Source organism: Vanessa cardui, chromosome 29 (assembly GCF_905220365.1).
Source record: "Vanessa cardui chromosome 29, ilVanCard2.1, whole genome shotgun sequence".
In the NCBI taxonomy this organism is placed as follows: Eukaryota; Metazoa; Arthropoda; class Insecta; order Lepidoptera; family Nymphalidae; genus Vanessa; species Vanessa cardui.
Window position 1 is genome coordinate 2,685,614 of NC_061151.1, and position 17,523 is coordinate 2,703,136.

At 38.0% G+C, this 17,523-nt stretch overlaps 1 protein-coding gene across 1 annotated transcript in view; it reads left to right on the top strand.

The window, feature by feature from the left end:
• LOC124541828 (mitogen-activated protein kinase-binding protein 1) overlaps window positions 1-17,523 on the top strand; it is a 153,344-nt gene that overhangs the window by 122,521 nt on the left and 13,300 nt on the right. The window contains exons 14-28 of the mRNA XM_047119737.1: window positions 752-886; window positions 1,953-2,063; window positions 3,298-3,387; window positions 4,125-4,255; window positions 4,821-4,949; window positions 5,460-5,582; window positions 6,205-6,332; window positions 6,741-6,838; window positions 8,038-8,154; window positions 10,128-10,217; window positions 11,003-11,127; window positions 11,762-11,876; window positions 12,673-12,822; window positions 14,096-14,209; window positions 14,861-14,987. Coding sequence (XP_046975693.1) covers window positions 752-886; window positions 1,953-2,063; window positions 3,298-3,387; window positions 4,125-4,255; window positions 4,821-4,949; window positions 5,460-5,582; window positions 6,205-6,332; window positions 6,741-6,838; window positions 8,038-8,154; window positions 10,128-10,217; window positions 11,003-11,127; window positions 11,762-11,876; window positions 12,673-12,822; window positions 14,096-14,209; window positions 14,861-14,987 — 1,783 coding nt within the window. The remainder of the gene's footprint in view (window positions 1-751; window positions 887-1,952; window positions 2,064-3,297; window positions 3,388-4,124; window positions 4,256-4,820; window positions 4,950-5,459; window positions 5,583-6,204; window positions 6,333-6,740; window positions 6,839-8,037; window positions 8,155-10,127; window positions 10,218-11,002; window positions 11,128-11,761; window positions 11,877-12,672; window positions 12,823-14,095; window positions 14,210-14,860; window positions 14,988-17,523) is intronic.

Below are 17,523 nucleotides of genomic sequence, written 5' to 3' on the forward strand. Positions count from 1 at the left end.
TAATTAAAACCAAAATAGTATTACACAGGTAACTTAAACATATTAATAACTAAAAGACGTTTAAATAAAACTAATTATAACGGATGAATCGCGTATATTAATTATTTTTTAAAACATCCCGACGTTTCGAGCACTTTGCAGTGTTCGTGGTCACGCGGTCTACCCGTGACCACGAACACTGCAAAGTGCTCGAAACGTCGGGATGTTTTAAAAAATAATTAATATACGCGATTCATCCGTTATAATTAGTTTTATTTAAATGTGTAATAATCGCGAAAATTTAAGACAACATTAACTAAAAGACGGTAGTAAAAGTAAAACTGTTTACGGGTGGGAATCCAATATGTGCGTGTGCGTGTGCGTGTGCGCGTGCGTGTGCGTGTGCGTGTGCGTGTGCGTGTGCGTGTGCGTGTGCGTGCGCGTACGCGTGTGCGTGTGCGTGTATGTGTGTGTTATAATGAATTTTTATCTTTTCTCATTATAGCTTCATTATAGCTTTATTAAAACGTTTGGAATTATACCAAAACAGATTTGTGCAGGTTTTCTCACGATGTACTACCGTCAACTAACACAAATAAAAGTAATTTCATTGGATTTTATAAGAGTTTACTTTTGAAAATAGTCTTGAACTATAACTTTTTGGTAATCCGTCTATAAATTATCAAGTAAAATAGAGGTTTTATGTTCTATCACAGTGACATGCTATAAATAATATGTACATATGGCTGATGTATTGGTATGTGTCTTTCAGGGATACCAAATTCTCCAAACCCTGGACGAACACTCGTCGTCGATAACGGCGGTACGATTCCTGAGTTCGGGGAGCGGTTTACAGATGGTGTCGTGCGGGGCTGATAAGACTATACTTTTTAGACAATTGAGAACTGTAAGTAACAAATGAAATAATTTGTAAAATTACTGTTAAGTAAAAAATATACGACGTGTGATACGTGTGCATATCTATATCTGTGTAATAGGCTATTCGACAATGCGAAAAATAAATTGTGAATTATTGTAATCAGTGTATATTATGAGTTTGAAAATGGTTATTTACTAATGAAAGTTGAAAATAATACTTAATTTATTCAAAAATCAATAAATAAAAATGCATTTTATAAAACGTTTGTCACGTGACACAAAACGCTCCTGATTGGCCGGGCTTATGATGATGTCACTTTCTTGTAAACTTTGCTTTTCTACTATATGTACCACAGATTAAAATACAGGAAAGTGACGTCACCGACCCCATTGCAGCGCCATATTGTCCAAGTAGCGTTTTTGCGCGCTATTTAAATATGGAATTTTTATTTATATATGTATGTATTTTATGAATATATGTTATTTTTCGGCAAATATGTACTAGAAATAAAAAAAAAAACTACTTTTACTGGGTTCCTTAACCTCTACTAAATAATATCGTTGCTGGGTTTGTGTAGAGGATAATGAAAGACACACTAATTAGTTCACGATTTATCAACGAGACGGTACAATTATACGGACTGTGACGCACTTGATAGACACTCTGTCTTACATATGCAATGCTTCGACTTTTATACATGATATATGCCAATATATGAGATACACAGATGTGAAATATTTTAGTCATAGAATATGTAACTTTACTATAGTACGACACAACTTAGATGTCGCATCGGCAAAATTCGTAAAACCGATCACACCCGAATTGAGTAATCGGTTTTATTTTCATTCCATTGCATTTTCCGATGCTACATCTAATTTGTGTCGTACTATAACTGTTTACTTTAATTACCTATGTGCATATACGGCACGATATAAAATGTATTTTAATAACCAGTCAAATAGCATATTCAATAATGATGATAATGATATGGTGGCAATGAGCGTCCATGCTCTATATATCAGGATCATGGTCTGAGGTCTGAGTGATGGTCAGTGGACAGTGAGTGAGTGTGGCTCGTGGTGGGTTGCAGATGTCGGACGGCAGCTACCAGTTCGCGCGCGGACAGAACGTGTCTGGTCGCAGCACGCTCTACGACATGGAGGTGGACGCCGGAGGCCGACACGTGCTCACTGCCTGCCAGGTGAGGCCGGGCTTTTTTTTATGGTATAGTGTGTGGATAGATATATATATATATATATTTTTTTATTTTTTTTTATGGTATAGGTTGGCGGACGAGCATATGGACCACCTGATGGTAAGTGGTCACCATCACCCATAGACAATGACGCTGTGAGAAATATTAACTATTCCTTACATCGTCACTGCGCCACTAACCTTGGGAACTAAGATGTTATGTCCCTTGTGCCTGTAGTTACACATATATATATATATATATATATATATATCTATATATTTATCTATTAAAATAGAAAATCTGGCTCGAAGGACCAAAAATTATGTACGATTTTGTATTGTTTGTGATCAGAGTTTACACTTTTTTTTTATTTATTTGAGCATATGGGCCACCTAATGGTAAGTCGTCACCATAACCGATAGACAATGTAGCTGTAAGAAATTTTGACTATTCCTTACATCGTCAATGCGCCACCAACCTTGGGAACTAAGATGTTATGTCTTGTGCCTGTAGTTACACTGGCTCGCTCACCCTTTAAACCGTAACACAACAATACTGAGTACTGTTATTTGGCGGTAGAATAACTGATGAGTGGATGGTACCTACCCAGACGGGCTTGCACAAAGCCCTACCACCAAGGGATTAAGGCATATCTTTGGTGCTATTGCTTGCTAAGAAACATTTCTCACATCGGCAATGCGCCGTCCTCGATAACTGAGATGTTATGTCCCTTGTTATGACGACCTCCGTGGTCGAGTGGTGTGTACATCGGTTTTCATGGGTACGCCACTCCGAGTTCCTGGGTTCGATTCCCGGATGAGTCGATGTAGATTATCATTAGTTTTCTGTCTTCTCTTGGGTCTGGGTGTTTGTGTTACCGTCGTTACTTATGATTTTCCATAACATAAGTGCTTTAGCTACTTACGTTGGGATCAGAGTAATGTATGTGTGATGTTTTCTTGTGTAGGTACACTGACTCACCTTTCAAACCGGAACACAACAATACTAAGAATTGTTGTTTGGTGCTAGAATATCTGATGAGTCGGTGGTACCTACCCAGACGTCCTCGCACAAAGCCCTACCGACAAGTAAACTAGTAGTAGATCGGGGAAGTCCCCCTTATGCTTCCTATGCTCCCATAAGTAACATAAATGTAATTTATTAAAACTCAAATCGATGGTACCAACTTTATCAACAGACAATAGTTTTTTTTTAATCAGTTGTATTTGTCGTATTTCAGGATCGTAATGTGCGTGTGTACAGCGCGGCGCATGGACGCCACACTAAGACCTTCCGTGGTACCACCGCTGAAGACGGTACCCTGATCAAGGTAAATGTCTTTTTGTACTACTAGTTGCTGTTGTTATGATAGCTATTTTCTTTATGAATTATATTTTTGAGTTTATAATCATAATTGCTCCTACTATACGTACTTTACTTATAACTAAATTACAGACCACAAATCTATGTTAGTTTTAATCAGATAATTTGGTGTACATTCTGGGAAGTTGTATTAATGTCTCAAAAGTCCGGCTTCACAGAGGATAACTTGAAGTGGGGGTTAAAACTTAAACCCTAAAGTGTGTTCAAGTTTCTAGGTGACATCTAAATATTTGTGAGACTTAAATGTTAGACGTTATATTCTTCACTATGGTTTAAAGTAAAATTAGGGGAAGAACCGCCCCCCCATTCAAATGAACATTGGGTGAATGACGGTCTGTCCAGACATTGTATTCATTATATAAAATGCATTGGTAAAAAAAGCATATTATTCGAAACAAGATTTTATAGACGATAAAACAGCGTGGAGTTAATACCTGTTGAGTTCCAAGCAGGATAACTTAATTTAAAAAATTGTATTAGCTAACATGACTTTGTATTTTTTAAATGTTGCAAAAGATTTAACTACTGAGTTTCTTGCCGGTTCTTCTCGGTAGAATCTACTTTCCGAACCGGTGGTAGCTTCACTTAATTGTAAAGTTACGATTTAAAAGAGCTCGTAAAATCCTACTTGAATACAGTTTTTTTTTATATATAGACAATTTCAAATGTTCGTTTACCCGTCAGGTTTCCCTGGACAGCAGCGGGATATACCTGGCAACGTCGAGTACGGACAAGATCCTGAGCGTATACGACTACTACTCGGGCGAGTGCATGGCGACCATGTATGGGCACTCGGAAATCGTCACCGGCTTACGGTGAGAATGATTATACTTTAGCATACACGTACAAGTTATAAATAATATCAGGGCTGCGTACATTCTGATCGTATGTACAGTCGCGGTAAGAAAAGGTTCGTCACCTTAAGATCTATTTTCGTGTGCTCAGTACGAGCGATAATCTGCTTTACCGACCGAGAATGATATATTGCGTCGCAATGATTTGATGTTTAGATTCAAAAGTTTCGGTTTGAAGAATGAGTGAGCCAGTGTAGCTACAGGCACAGAGGTACTGAGTTTCCATGGTTGTGGGCGCATTGGACATTCAAGGAGTTATTAAAATACTTACGGCGCCAGTGTATGTGGGCCTTTACGTGGTGATCACTTACCATCATAATCAAAAACCCCACGCCTCTTTCATAAATAATTGATTAGCATTTTGTTCGAAATTGATAGTGCGCTTCAAATTTCAAAAGTGTCAGATCATAAATAATATTTGTGGTGGTAGGTTCCAATTTCAAAAGTGTCAGATCGTAAATATTGTCTGTGGTGGTAGGTTCAAATTTCAAAATTGTCAGATCGTGAATATTGTCTGTGGTGGTAGGTTCACACCAGACTGCCAGCATTTGGTGTCGGCGTCGGGCGACGGCTGCGTGTTCGTGTGGCGGGTGCCGCACGACATGGTGGTCACCATGCGGGCGCGTCTCGCGCAGCAGGCCATACGCCGCGGACGGTAAGTGGTATTCTCCTTAACTTATAATACTACTTATACTCGTACTTAGAAATTAAATTCACGTAAATTTAATTTTTTTTCCCTTGAAGTTAAAATATCATAAAATCATATATTAGCTAACGATGTAAATGTAGCTTTTCTAGCTCGTCTGGGTAGGTTACCACCCACTCATCAGTTATTCTACCGTCAAGTATCAGTACTCAGTATTGTTGTGTTCCGGTTTGAAGGGTGAGTGAGTCAGTGTAACTACAGGCACAAGGGACGTAACATCTTAGTTCCTAAGTTTGGTGACACATTGACGATATGAGGAATAGTTAATATTTCTTACAGCGTCCTTGTCTATGGGTGATTGTGATCACTTATCATCTGATGGCCCATATGCTCGTCCGTCAACTAACACAATAAAAAATATAAAAATTCTAGATGCATTAGTTTTGGCTGTGCGTTGTTTGTGTCAGGACAACACATAGCACTTAATTTGTTCCAATCATTGGTCATGTCGTATTACAGGAAAGTGGATCCGGCCAACGGAATGTCAGGCCTCGAAAGCGAGACGGACTCCCACCTGGGTTCGCCCCCACGTGAGGTCGTGGCAGAAGATAAGTTTACGACGCCCGTCGTACCGGATTACACGTGAGTTGTGCTAGATTAAAAAACACGATGATGACACAACAACAGCCTGTAAATTCCCACAGCTGGGCTAAAGGCCTCCTCTCCCTTTGAGGGGAAGGTTTGGAACATATTCCACCACGCTGTTCCAATGCGGGTTCGTGGAATACACATGTGGCAGAATTTCTATGAAATTAGTCACATGCAGGTTTCCTCACGATGTTTTCGTTCACCGCTGAGCACGAAATGAATTAATAAAGACAAATTAAGCACATGAATCAGCGGTGCCTGCCTGGGTTTGAACGCGCAATCATCGGTTAAGATGCACGCGTTCGAACCACTGGGCGATGATGACGATATGCTTTAAATACAACAAGCTCAAGTAGCTTCGTCACAGTAGTATGAGATAGCGTTTCGGTGACATCCTCTGAAAAGACGGAGAGGGTACTGTTGTTTTTAATGTGAGCGGTGAGCCCCACATACCCCGCCCCCCCACTTTATGGAGGGAAACGCGTAAGGCGTTTTTCCAGCGCTATAAAAAAGTCCAAGTAACTTGGAGTACACATGTACATGTATAGTATGTTGATATGTGTGTGAGAAGTGAGTCCCTGGTGGGCTTGGATTGTGACCCGCGCGTGCGTTACAGGCTGCGCATCGGCAAGCTGCCGTCGTGGGCCAAGAAGAGCCTGGGCGACGAGCTGTGCGCCGACAGCGCGCCGCGCCCGCCCGCCGCGCCCGCGCGAGGCAAGTGGGCCGCGCGCGTGCTGCCCGCCGGTGCGTACACACACACACACACAGAGTCGTATATTTAGCTAGCAATATGTATTCAATTATGTCCAAGCAAGCGGAAATTAAATTCATATCATTTTCAATTAAACCCTTAAGTTTAAGATGATGTTTATATAGGCCGTATCAAATTAGTATAAATTATTGTTTCTTTTCTGGCAAACAACTTGGACTTCTTCCTAAATTTTCTCAATTAGAAATCTCAGTCCCAAACCCTGATTCACGACTTTAGTATTCCACCTGAGCTTAATTTTCCTTTACTAATATGTCTTATCTACAATTTTGACATGAAAATTCGAAAATTTACAATTTTGACATGAAAATTCGATTAATAATGTCTAGCAAATAAACCGAAGTAAATCAAAACTTATTAAATATATACATTATTCTGTGTAGATAAGCGCATAGATTCCGACGGCTCCAAGGACAGCTCGATCGACAGCGGTACCGATACGCGATACAACGACAAGCGCCGGGAGGCGGGCGGTAAGCAGGTTCGTAGCCGACACTACCCACTGTCTTTTTTATCTGTGGTCGTACGATGTTAATATAGCGTCAAGTGTAAGTTGGCGTGTGGCAAAAACGTGTACTATATTTTTTTTGTTCATTTATATCTTATTTGTTTTATTTACCCTTATTAAGAAAACTTGCCCATAATGTATTAAAAATGAGACGTAGAGAATTATTTTCTAGGGTGATATTGGTAAAATAAACAAAAAAGTGGCAACACAAAGGTTGTAGCAAGTGCTGCCACAGGAACGCCAACTTATACTTGACAGTCTTGTCTGTATCAGATAATTTCTACTTTGACATTAAATGCACTTTAATTTTTTTTTTTTGTTATCTATGGTGCATTCGAAATTATTTTGCATTCGATAAATTCCTATGAGTTGCAATTTTTTTGTAAATATATTATTTTTAGGTTACTATATTGCAAAAACAATTCGTTTTGCTTACGGATAGTAGAATTTGCTAAGAGAAGATAATTATATAAGGCATAATAAGGCTACAAGTGACGAATTTTTTTTTTATAGTATAGGCGTGCGGACGCGGCAAATATGCCACGTAATGGTAAGCGGTCACCATCACCCATAGACAATGACACAGTACGAAATATTAACTATTCCTTACATCGTCAATGTGCCACCTTGGGAACTAAAATGTTATGTCCCTTGTGCCTGTAGTTACACTGGCTCACTCAAACAACGAATACTGAGATAAACAGTAAAGGCAGGTAAACAATATTTGACCTTGAATTGATGCAATTTCATTGAACGAGATCCTAAATAATCTGCGACATTCATTATGGATTCGGGAATAAAAGATATTATAGAATTTTAATAAATTTTTAATGTAAGACACTTCTATATCCTTAATCAAAACTAAATGTTTTTGAATATAGCTACCTCATGTAATATATTTACAATGATTTTTTTTTTATTTGTTGTTATTATTTTTAATAGTTTAAATGTTGTCACTAACGCGTGCTGTCTAAATCACTCACAATCTGTAACGGTGGTGGATTTTATGTTTTTTATTTTAATCATTTCTTTTTATTTTTTTTAATTTAAATAAACAATCAAATGTATCTTTTGATTGTTTACAAGGATCATTTGAATTCCATTCCGTGGACGCATTAATGTGATTCAAATGTCTGTCAAGCGGTTATGGTTGTTGTTCCTATGTGAAATAGAGGCCGAAATCGCTCAACTTATCCCAACTGCCGCGCGTCGAAGCACTCTTCAGAAATTTTGACGCGACAATGAAAGCCACCTACGATATATTAACTATATCGCCGAGGCTCGAGAAGGTTTCGTTATTTTATAATTTCAAGCATCGCTATATGACATTCGCTTCATCACACATCAGAGCATCGTGTACTGTCTTTTTTTTGTGTGTATGTGTGTGTGTGTTCAATGTGTATCGCTACGCACTTTACATACATGTGTTATACATTTATTATCTATTACATATAATTAAATTGAAGTGCCTGTTTTTAATATTAAAATAGCCCTTTTTTACTCAATGCATATGTATACACGGTACATATATCAAAATAACATTTTTTACAATTTTTGTCTATCTGTTTGCTCCGGCTAGTCTCTGGAACGGCTGGACCGATTTTGACGGGACTTTCACTGGCAGATAACTGATATAATAAGCAGTAACTTAGGCTACAATATTGTTTTTGTTAAATTCAAACGCGTAAAAATGTCGCAGGCACAGCTAGTTATTATATATATTTTTTATAAATCAAGTTTAACGTTGACAAAATACAATGGTATTATTTTTTGTTGTAGCAAGTTTAGTTAGATGATCTATTGTAATGGTTAGGATGTTTTCTGAAAGATGTAGTTCGTTGTATCGTTTAGTCACGTGAGTTGTCGTTCCTCAATTTCAGTTAAATTTAACTAATTGGTGTCTGTACTAATATTTTTTTTGTATAACTATTTAACTAAATTTAATTTTTGATGGTGGTGAAATTAGATATCTAATAATAATTTGCTTTTTTCTTATTAGTATAACATATACAGTAACATACGATGACAAGTTTATATAATGGAATATAGTAATAGTAGAGTTAGCAGTAGATTAACTAATTTACACAAAGCACTAAAAATAGTTTGTATTAACAATTATTAATTTAATATATTACAAAATGAATCAATATCGAGTACTAACAAATTATAATAAATGTTGTTTAAGCGGTGATTAGTTGTATGATGCTGTCCTCTTTTTTCGAACGTCAAATCAATTATGTTAGAAAGAGATAACACAGTGTTTACCTGAACACTACTTAACAATGTTTATAAGGTAGTTTAAGATGTGGTTATAAGTCGTTGTCCTTGAGCACGATTGGTCGTTAGCGATAACGATAAGGTGCGGTTACTTCACACCCCCTGTGTCCTGTTATTGCGCAGCAAAGTGACACACGTCCGTTCGGTACGACGTCTCCTCCCGAACTGATTTATTTGCCGATGGTGGGGATGGATTTGTGTATTGATATCGTAATCTGTTTAATAAGATAAACTGAGATTACATTAATATGTTACTTTGAGATTAATAAACGGCTTCAGAAAAGTATAATAATAATAATTAATTCAGGGGATATTTTTTTTTCTTAAGTATTTCTTGCTTCTTTTTAATTGTTTTCTTTTCTTTATGTATAGGACATGTTATTAATCGTTTAGATATCTATATCTATTTTTTTATTTTTGTTTTCCGGGAAAGAAAGGTGATCAATGTCACTCAAATTTTCTACTTGGCGTATATCCACACCTTAAATTTATATAAAAAAAGTTAAATGTCATTATATTTATATATTATTAACATACATATATTGGTACTCTACACGTCGCATATACAATGATGTTGCCAACTTTTATTACAAGAATTAGAAATATATAGTATTACAATAATATAGTATTAGAAATATTGTCTATGCTTGAATTTGACTTATTTAAAAGTAGAATTGTCTATGACTTGTACAGTAGTAATTAATTAGGAAACCTAACAACAATAATAGAGGTTGTTACTTTTTCTGAGGTAACGAGGCTGCAAACCTCACACTACCAGCCCTTTGGCTTGAGATTATTTTCGGAATCTTGGAAAAAAAAAAACAATATAAAAGTTGGCAACACCATAGCTTGCTTCATTCATAACACGCTTATCATTATCATTTTTAATTGTTTTCATTATTATTTATTGTTATTATTATTAATTTGAAAATTATTATATTATTGTTTTGCGTATTATTTTATTATTTTACGTTTCGTCGTATAGGTGACATTAAATTTAACGAAAAATCGTACTGCCGACGCACGCACGCGTCACCATACAGACGACTCGTCACTCGGAAGTTTTAAATTTGAGGTTTGATGTTTATTTCTTTATTATTTAATTTATTTTAAGTTAATTGTTTCGTTTGTCTTTTTTTTTTAATATAATGTCAGATTAGTGAATTGCGAACCTCTAGTTGGGCTATCGTGGTTTGGTGGATATCTTACGTTTTCTTATAATAATTGCAGGTTTCCTCACGACTTGTTCTTCTATATGATTATTTTTTCATGTAAATTATGTATTTCTAAGACTATTTATTGTGTTCTCTTTCTAACATTAATAATATGTGAAGGAGATGAATATATATGTACCGTTCACAAATGTAAGGTAGCGTCGCCAAAACAAAAAATGGCAACGCATGTATTTTCTACGTAAATTTAAGGGTTATTTTGTGATATAATTGTAGGCGAGTTTTGAAGATCAATACAGAGATTATCGAAAGTTTTGGTTGTAATATGTCTGTAGATTTGGATGTGTTCTATATCTCGCTCTTGCCCATATTTTTGGTATTGTTTTTCATAATTAATCACACAAGATGGGTTATGTGGTATCTGTTGGTATGTGGTCACCTTTGCTTTAATTCTTCTGCCGCTCATCTCTTCAATTACACTGGGTCACTCATGCTTTACGTTTGACTGACAGTTTAAGGAGTAAAATGTCAGGTCTGTAAGTAATGTTCGCACCTAACGGAATTGTTCATTATCAGTAGCGAGGGGGTGCATTAGCTGATGACTTGTCAATTGATAAATTTAATTTACTATAATACTTACAAGGGTGATACTGGTTTGTTTTATATATTTTTATTGTATTGTTTCCAGGATCAAGAGTCAACGGAGCACGACGGTGATATCGAGGACATATCAGACGGCGAGAGGACGTCCTCGTCGGAGAGGGGAAACCGGCCGACGTACTACCCCGGGAATAATGATGATGACACGCCGAGGTATGTAATAGTTACATTTTACCATTTCAGGAAAAACAAATTGGAGTCACTAGATTGTATAAAAATTGTGGTAGTTTTGTACTACGGCTTTTAGTAAATAAGTTTGAGTATTTATGACATGATCGGTGTAAGGAAGAAATATCAGAGTACCACTAAAGAGCGGTTCCGTTTTCGTGACACACAAAGTGATATAAATAAAATATTGAACCAAAAGTGTGATTAATAAAATACGAGTAAGTTGGAGATCGGCGACATGGCATACTGTTACATAACCTGACTCCCAAGTCGCTCGGTCCTATCTGGGTACGTACGGCTCACTCGTCGTTGTTTACAACTCAGTTGGTGATATAAGGGATTTTGTATTAGCTCCTATGGCGATTTTTTTTTTTTTTATGGCTCACCTGATGGAAAGTGACTACCACCGCCCATGGACATCTGCAACACCAGGGGGCTTGCAGGTGCGTTGCCGGCCTTTAAGAAAGGAGAACGCTCTTTTCTTGAAGGTTCCCATGTCGTATAGATTCGGAAAAACCGCCGGCGTAAATGTCAACGGGCGATGGCGGCTGCTTACCATTTGGTGACTTAATAGCCTTTTGTAATGCAAAGTAGTCCAGGGTTTGTCCTTTTTGTCCAGCGAGTTCCTGGTGAACGCGATGGACGCGGGCGAGCTGAGGCAGTCGCTGCGCCGCGCGCGCCGGGCCGCGCCCTGCGCCTCGCTCAGCGGCAGCCCTCACGACTCCGACGACGAGGTGACGCCCCTTTGTTCCCTTTAGGCCCTTATCCAATCCAATCCAATCCATCAGCCCATTTCCGTCCACTGTTGGACATAGGCCTCTCCAATTGCCACTGAGATCGTTCTTGGGCTACTCGCATCCAGCTCCTGCCAGGCCCTTAACTATTACTGAATTGCTAGTCGTCATTGAAATGATATTCAAAAATAATAATAATCATCTAAAACTATAGATATATATGGGACGACATCACATACAGTACTCTGATCCCAATGTAAGTCTTCAAATAAAAGTATATCGTTTGTAATAGATATTGTATACAATACTGCAATTGTGAATGACCGATATCTTTATTTATCTATTGAAATAGAAAATCCGGCTTGAAGGACCAAAAAGTGTGTACGATTTTGTACTGTTTGTGATTAGAGTTTACACTTTTTTTTTATTTATTTGAGCATGTGGGCCACCTGATGGTAAGTGGTCACCATTACCTATACACAATGACGCTTTAAGAAATATTAAATATTCTATTCCTTAAATCGTCAATGTGCCACCAACCTTGGGAACTAAGATGTTATGTCCCTTGTGCCTGCTCACTCACCCTTCAAACCGGAACACAACAATACTGAGTAATGTTATTTGGCGGAAGAATAACTGATGAGTGGGTGGTACCTACCCAAACGGGCTTGCACAAAGCCCTACCACCAAGAAACTGTGCACTATTTTTCATTTAATTTTGTTAATAGTTCCTGTATACTTGAAGGTTTAGTCAAGGATGTTATGATCATATTTAAAATTGTTTCTATATGTACAGGTTTCGACACCGTCCGGCGATAACGCGGATCGGAACCCGCTGTCCGGTTCGTGCGAGTCGCTCGAGCGCGCCGGCCGGCAGAGCTACATCCGGTCCGCCTTCGACAGCCTCAGCGGGAACCCCGACCAGGACACCCCACAGTCAGGTAACGTACTTACTTATAGTACGACACAACTCAGATGTCGCATCGGCAAAATTAGTAAAACCGATCACACCCGAATTGAGTACGCTATCCCAAATTATCAATATTTATTTCTCACGCGAATATGATCTTTACACTAACGTAATAACTTGTAATATCATATGACCTAATATGTTCGTCAATTTGATGCGTCGATTTACATGCACTTGCTTTCTCTGACGCGTGAATCTATAGCGACGAATAGCGTCGAATGGCGCGATAGGGAGCTATTTCTATTGGTTGTGTAAATCGGCAGTAATCGGTTTTATTTTCATTCCATTGCATTTTCCGATGCTACATCTAATTTGTGTCTTATACTATACTTGATAAATGTTTGTGATCTTAGAAGCATGTATATGTACGAGGAACTAGTGTATATGTATGTTTTCGTGTTTTCAAATAATTATTTCGTATACCGATATCTGTTAAAGCTGTGCTGGGTAACTCGTTGATTAGTAAGAGCATTTTCGACATAGATTTTGGAAATACTACATTTCATGGTAGCAAAAATGTCTCTATTAAAGTTATTCATTTCGGGATATTTACCATGTTTTTTATCTTTGTTCGGTGGAGCTCAATATTTTGACATTATCTACGAATGTCTTGTTCACGATACTGAACAAGACATCGAACAAAAAATAAAAAACATGGTAAATATCCCGGAATGAATCACTTTAATAATAAAAATAACCATGTTAATTTAAAATCTTATATAAAAATGTCTTTACCATTTGTCTAGGTAACTTTTTTAAAATGGTTATTAGTAACATAGTTATAAGTTGCCCTCCTCTAATACCGGATGATCAATCCTATGGAGATTCGACGCCAGGCGCCCGTCCCTCGCACGTGGGTCGATCTGGGGCATGGCTGCCCTTGTGTTAGTTACTCGTTAACTTCCAGGCAGGATATATTACATGCAAATATAATTGTAATTAACTAACAGAAAAATGAGTAGTTACTGAGATTCTTGCCGGTTCTTCGTGATAGAATCTGCTGGTGGTAGCTTCACTTAATATAGTTTTCTAATGACGATTCAAAAGTACCTGTAAAAGCCTACTTGAATTAAGTATGTTTTGATGTGATTTGATGTGTTGACGGCGTGTGTGCGCGTGCGCAGGCACGAAGTCTTAATATAGTTTTCTAATGACGATTCGAAAGTGTTTGGAATGGCTACTCGAATTAAGTACGTTTTGATGTGATTTGACGTGTTGACGGTGTGTGTGCGCGTGCGCAGGCACGAAGTCGCTATCGTCGCAGCACCTGTCGCGCGCGCCGGCGCCGCGGGACGCCGAAGCGGCTCGGCGCCGGGACGAACTGCAGCGACGCATCCGCGAGACGCGCAGACAGCTCGAGAGCGTGAGTACACCCCCCCCCTTTCACACGCCCCCCCCCCCCCCCCTTGTCGAAAGACGCACCGCCACCTGCCGGCACTTGGCGCTGTTTACTTTGTTGTAAGGGATAGAGCCAGTCGTCAGTGGCCGTTATATAAGGAATGGTTGATGTTTCATAGACCGTCGAGATACTATATGGTGGGCCATTTGCCTTTCTATTTTAAAACTAAATAAATGAGTGGAGTCTGCTGTCTGAGTACTAAAACCAATGTTAACTATTCGGGCACTTCGCTTACAACAACAGCCTGTAAATTCCCACTGCTGGGCTAAAGGCCTCCTCTCCCTTTGAGGAGAAGGTTTTGAACATATTCCACCACGCTGTTCCAAAGCGGATTGGTGGAATACACATGTGGCAGAATTTATATGAAATTTGTTGATGTTTTCCTTCATCGCTGAGCACGAGATGAGTTATAAAGACAAATTAAGCACATGAATCAGAGGTGCTTGCCTGGGTTTGAATCCGCAATCATTGGTTGAGATGCACGCGTTCTAACCACTAAGCCATCTTAACTCACGTCGCACTTCGCTTAGTGTAGCTTAAACTATGTATTTGTAAAAACATGTTAAAAATTGGAGGTGAATTAATAGATTCAAATTCCAATTGAAACGCCTCCAGGTGGCGTTCCGGTCGAATTTGAAATCGAGTCAGTCGACGACCGACCTGTCCTACATCCCGGAGAAGGATGGCTCCCGACGAAATAGACCTGTGTCTATGGCCGTGCCGAGCAATTCTAGACCATATGGTGAGCACATAAGATATTAAATCACTGATCAATTTTAAACACACTTTGTACAAGATTTTTAATAGGCTATTTGACAATGCGAACAATAAATTGTGAATTATTGTAATCAGTGTATATTATGAGTTTAAGAATGGTTTTTACTAACGAAACTTGAAAATAATACTTAATTTATTCAAAAATCAATAAATAAAAATGCATTTTTTCAAACTTTTGTCACGTGACACAAAACGCTCCTGACTGGCCGGGCTTATGATGAAGTCACTTTTTTGTAAATCTTGTTTTTCTACTATATGTACCGCAGATTAAAATACAGCAAAGTGACGTCACCGACCCCATTGCAGCGCCATATTGTCCAAGTAGCGTTTTCGCGCGCATTTAAATATGGAATTTTTAATATGATATTATTCGGCAAATATGTACTAGATTTAAAAAATTCAACTTTTACTGCGTTCCTTAACCTCTACTAAATAATATAAAATGGATTTTGAAAACCAGTCAAATAGCCTATTGTATCACAATTAAAATTCTCATTAATTGAATTAACGAAGTTTAAAAACATACTCATTTAAAGTATATACCGTAAATCACCTGCTAGACACGCTAAGAGTTTCTCCAAGTTTACGATTTTAAAGCACTTGGGGTAGTTTTATTGTTATAAGTTTACTAACACGACAAAATAAAATTGAATTTTGAATGATTTCGTACACATTTGAACTTTATGTATTTAATGTGTTTCGACGTTATATATTATATACTATTGATTAATAAATATGTTTTGAGTTATATATGTCTGATTTAATAAAAGAATTGATTGTTGCACAATTGATAAAATTATGAAAGAAGTTATCTGTTAAAGATATAAATATTATATAATATGTCACATACAAAAATATAAGTCGCTAGACGATCAAACATACGTATTATATGTTTAGGATAATGTGTATTTCTTACTAACAAATGTCGTTCCTCCCCTAACGCTGACCAGGATTTTCTAACCCCCCCATATGTCCCGAAGAAAATCTAGAGAGCATGTCGACAAACTATTTTGACAGTCTCAACTATCAAAATGTTAATTTGGATTATCGTAACAAAAACCCTTACGCCATTCCCGCGAATTTAAACCATAAAATGATACCGGAATACTTCGACAATATACCTCCGTACATACCTCCTCGGGTTAACTTAGAATCTGGACAGAATCCAAAGAGAAATATAAATTTACCATCGACAGCGAAACCGGTTGTGTTCAAGGAAAATATACCCCAAAAATCAAATATGTCATTCACAGTAGATATGACTAAAAAACCCGTGTCGAAAGTTTTTAATCGCCTGTTTCCGACCGCGTGTGACACGAATAAAGAACCACCCAAGTTACCTCCTCGTAATTTCCATTTAAATCTCAATGAGAAACCGCAACCGAAAACGCCTAAGCCCAATGCGAGGAGTATATTCAAGAATTATAAATCATGTCCCGTTTCTCCTGTATCCGAGGAGTGCAAATGGGCAGACAAAGTCGCTCAAAACCAGAACAACCAGATGACTGATAAACCAAGAGAAAACCCAGTCGATACCAGAAAAAGAAACTCGCTCAGCTTCTTTGTTGGCTTAGAAAGTAAGATCAAAGATAGTAGGAACATTGTTGATACTATCAAGAGCGATACGGAGAAAATGATTGCTGAGATAACAAAAAAGTACGGAGATTTGGATGAATTTGAACCGAATGCCCAAAATGACTTAGATCTGCAACCGACTAAAGAAATAGAGGAGAGAGACGATGGTAACTTTTCATCTGATTCGTTGGAAGATTGTAGTTTGAGTCAGGACGTTAGTTGCAAGAATAAGCTTTATTCTAAGAAAATATGCAAGAAGCACAATAAAACGAGTGGCATGCCACGTAGAGCAGTTTCGAACTATGAAATATACGGTGGAACGTATGACAAACCGACGATCCCGGCAAAACCGCTGTGTGTCTCGCAAAAGAGCTCGACATTGCCGCGAAATATGCCATCAAATATCCCATTAGATGACATCATAGATGAAGACATGAATCCCAACTACTCCATGTATAGATGTCAAAGTGTACTGACCAAACGATGCGTTACTCGATCAAACGAATCCGTTCTGAGTGACCACTCGAACTGTTCCAGTGTATCAAACGAAATATTCTTAAAATACGGCAATGAGGTTGCCTTCCAACAAGCTAAATTCACGGATAGTCGTTACATTTTAAACGATTCGCAGAATTGTTCATTCGAAAATATCAACGAACCGGATATGAGATATTTAGAGAACCATCGACACAGCAGCGCCAGCTTCTTCTTGAATCAGAAGAAGTACATGAAAACGAGCTGCAGTCAAGAATCCGTCTTGTCAGACGAGTTTATCGATAATGATAATCATTTATCGAGGACTAATTGTAATTCATTGGAAAGCGTTTTGTCTGATGACTCTGAGTGTACGAAAAGTGCTCCTTTAGAAATGTTATTCGAAGGAACTAAAACTATACGTTCTAAAAACAATCCCATAGGAGTACCCA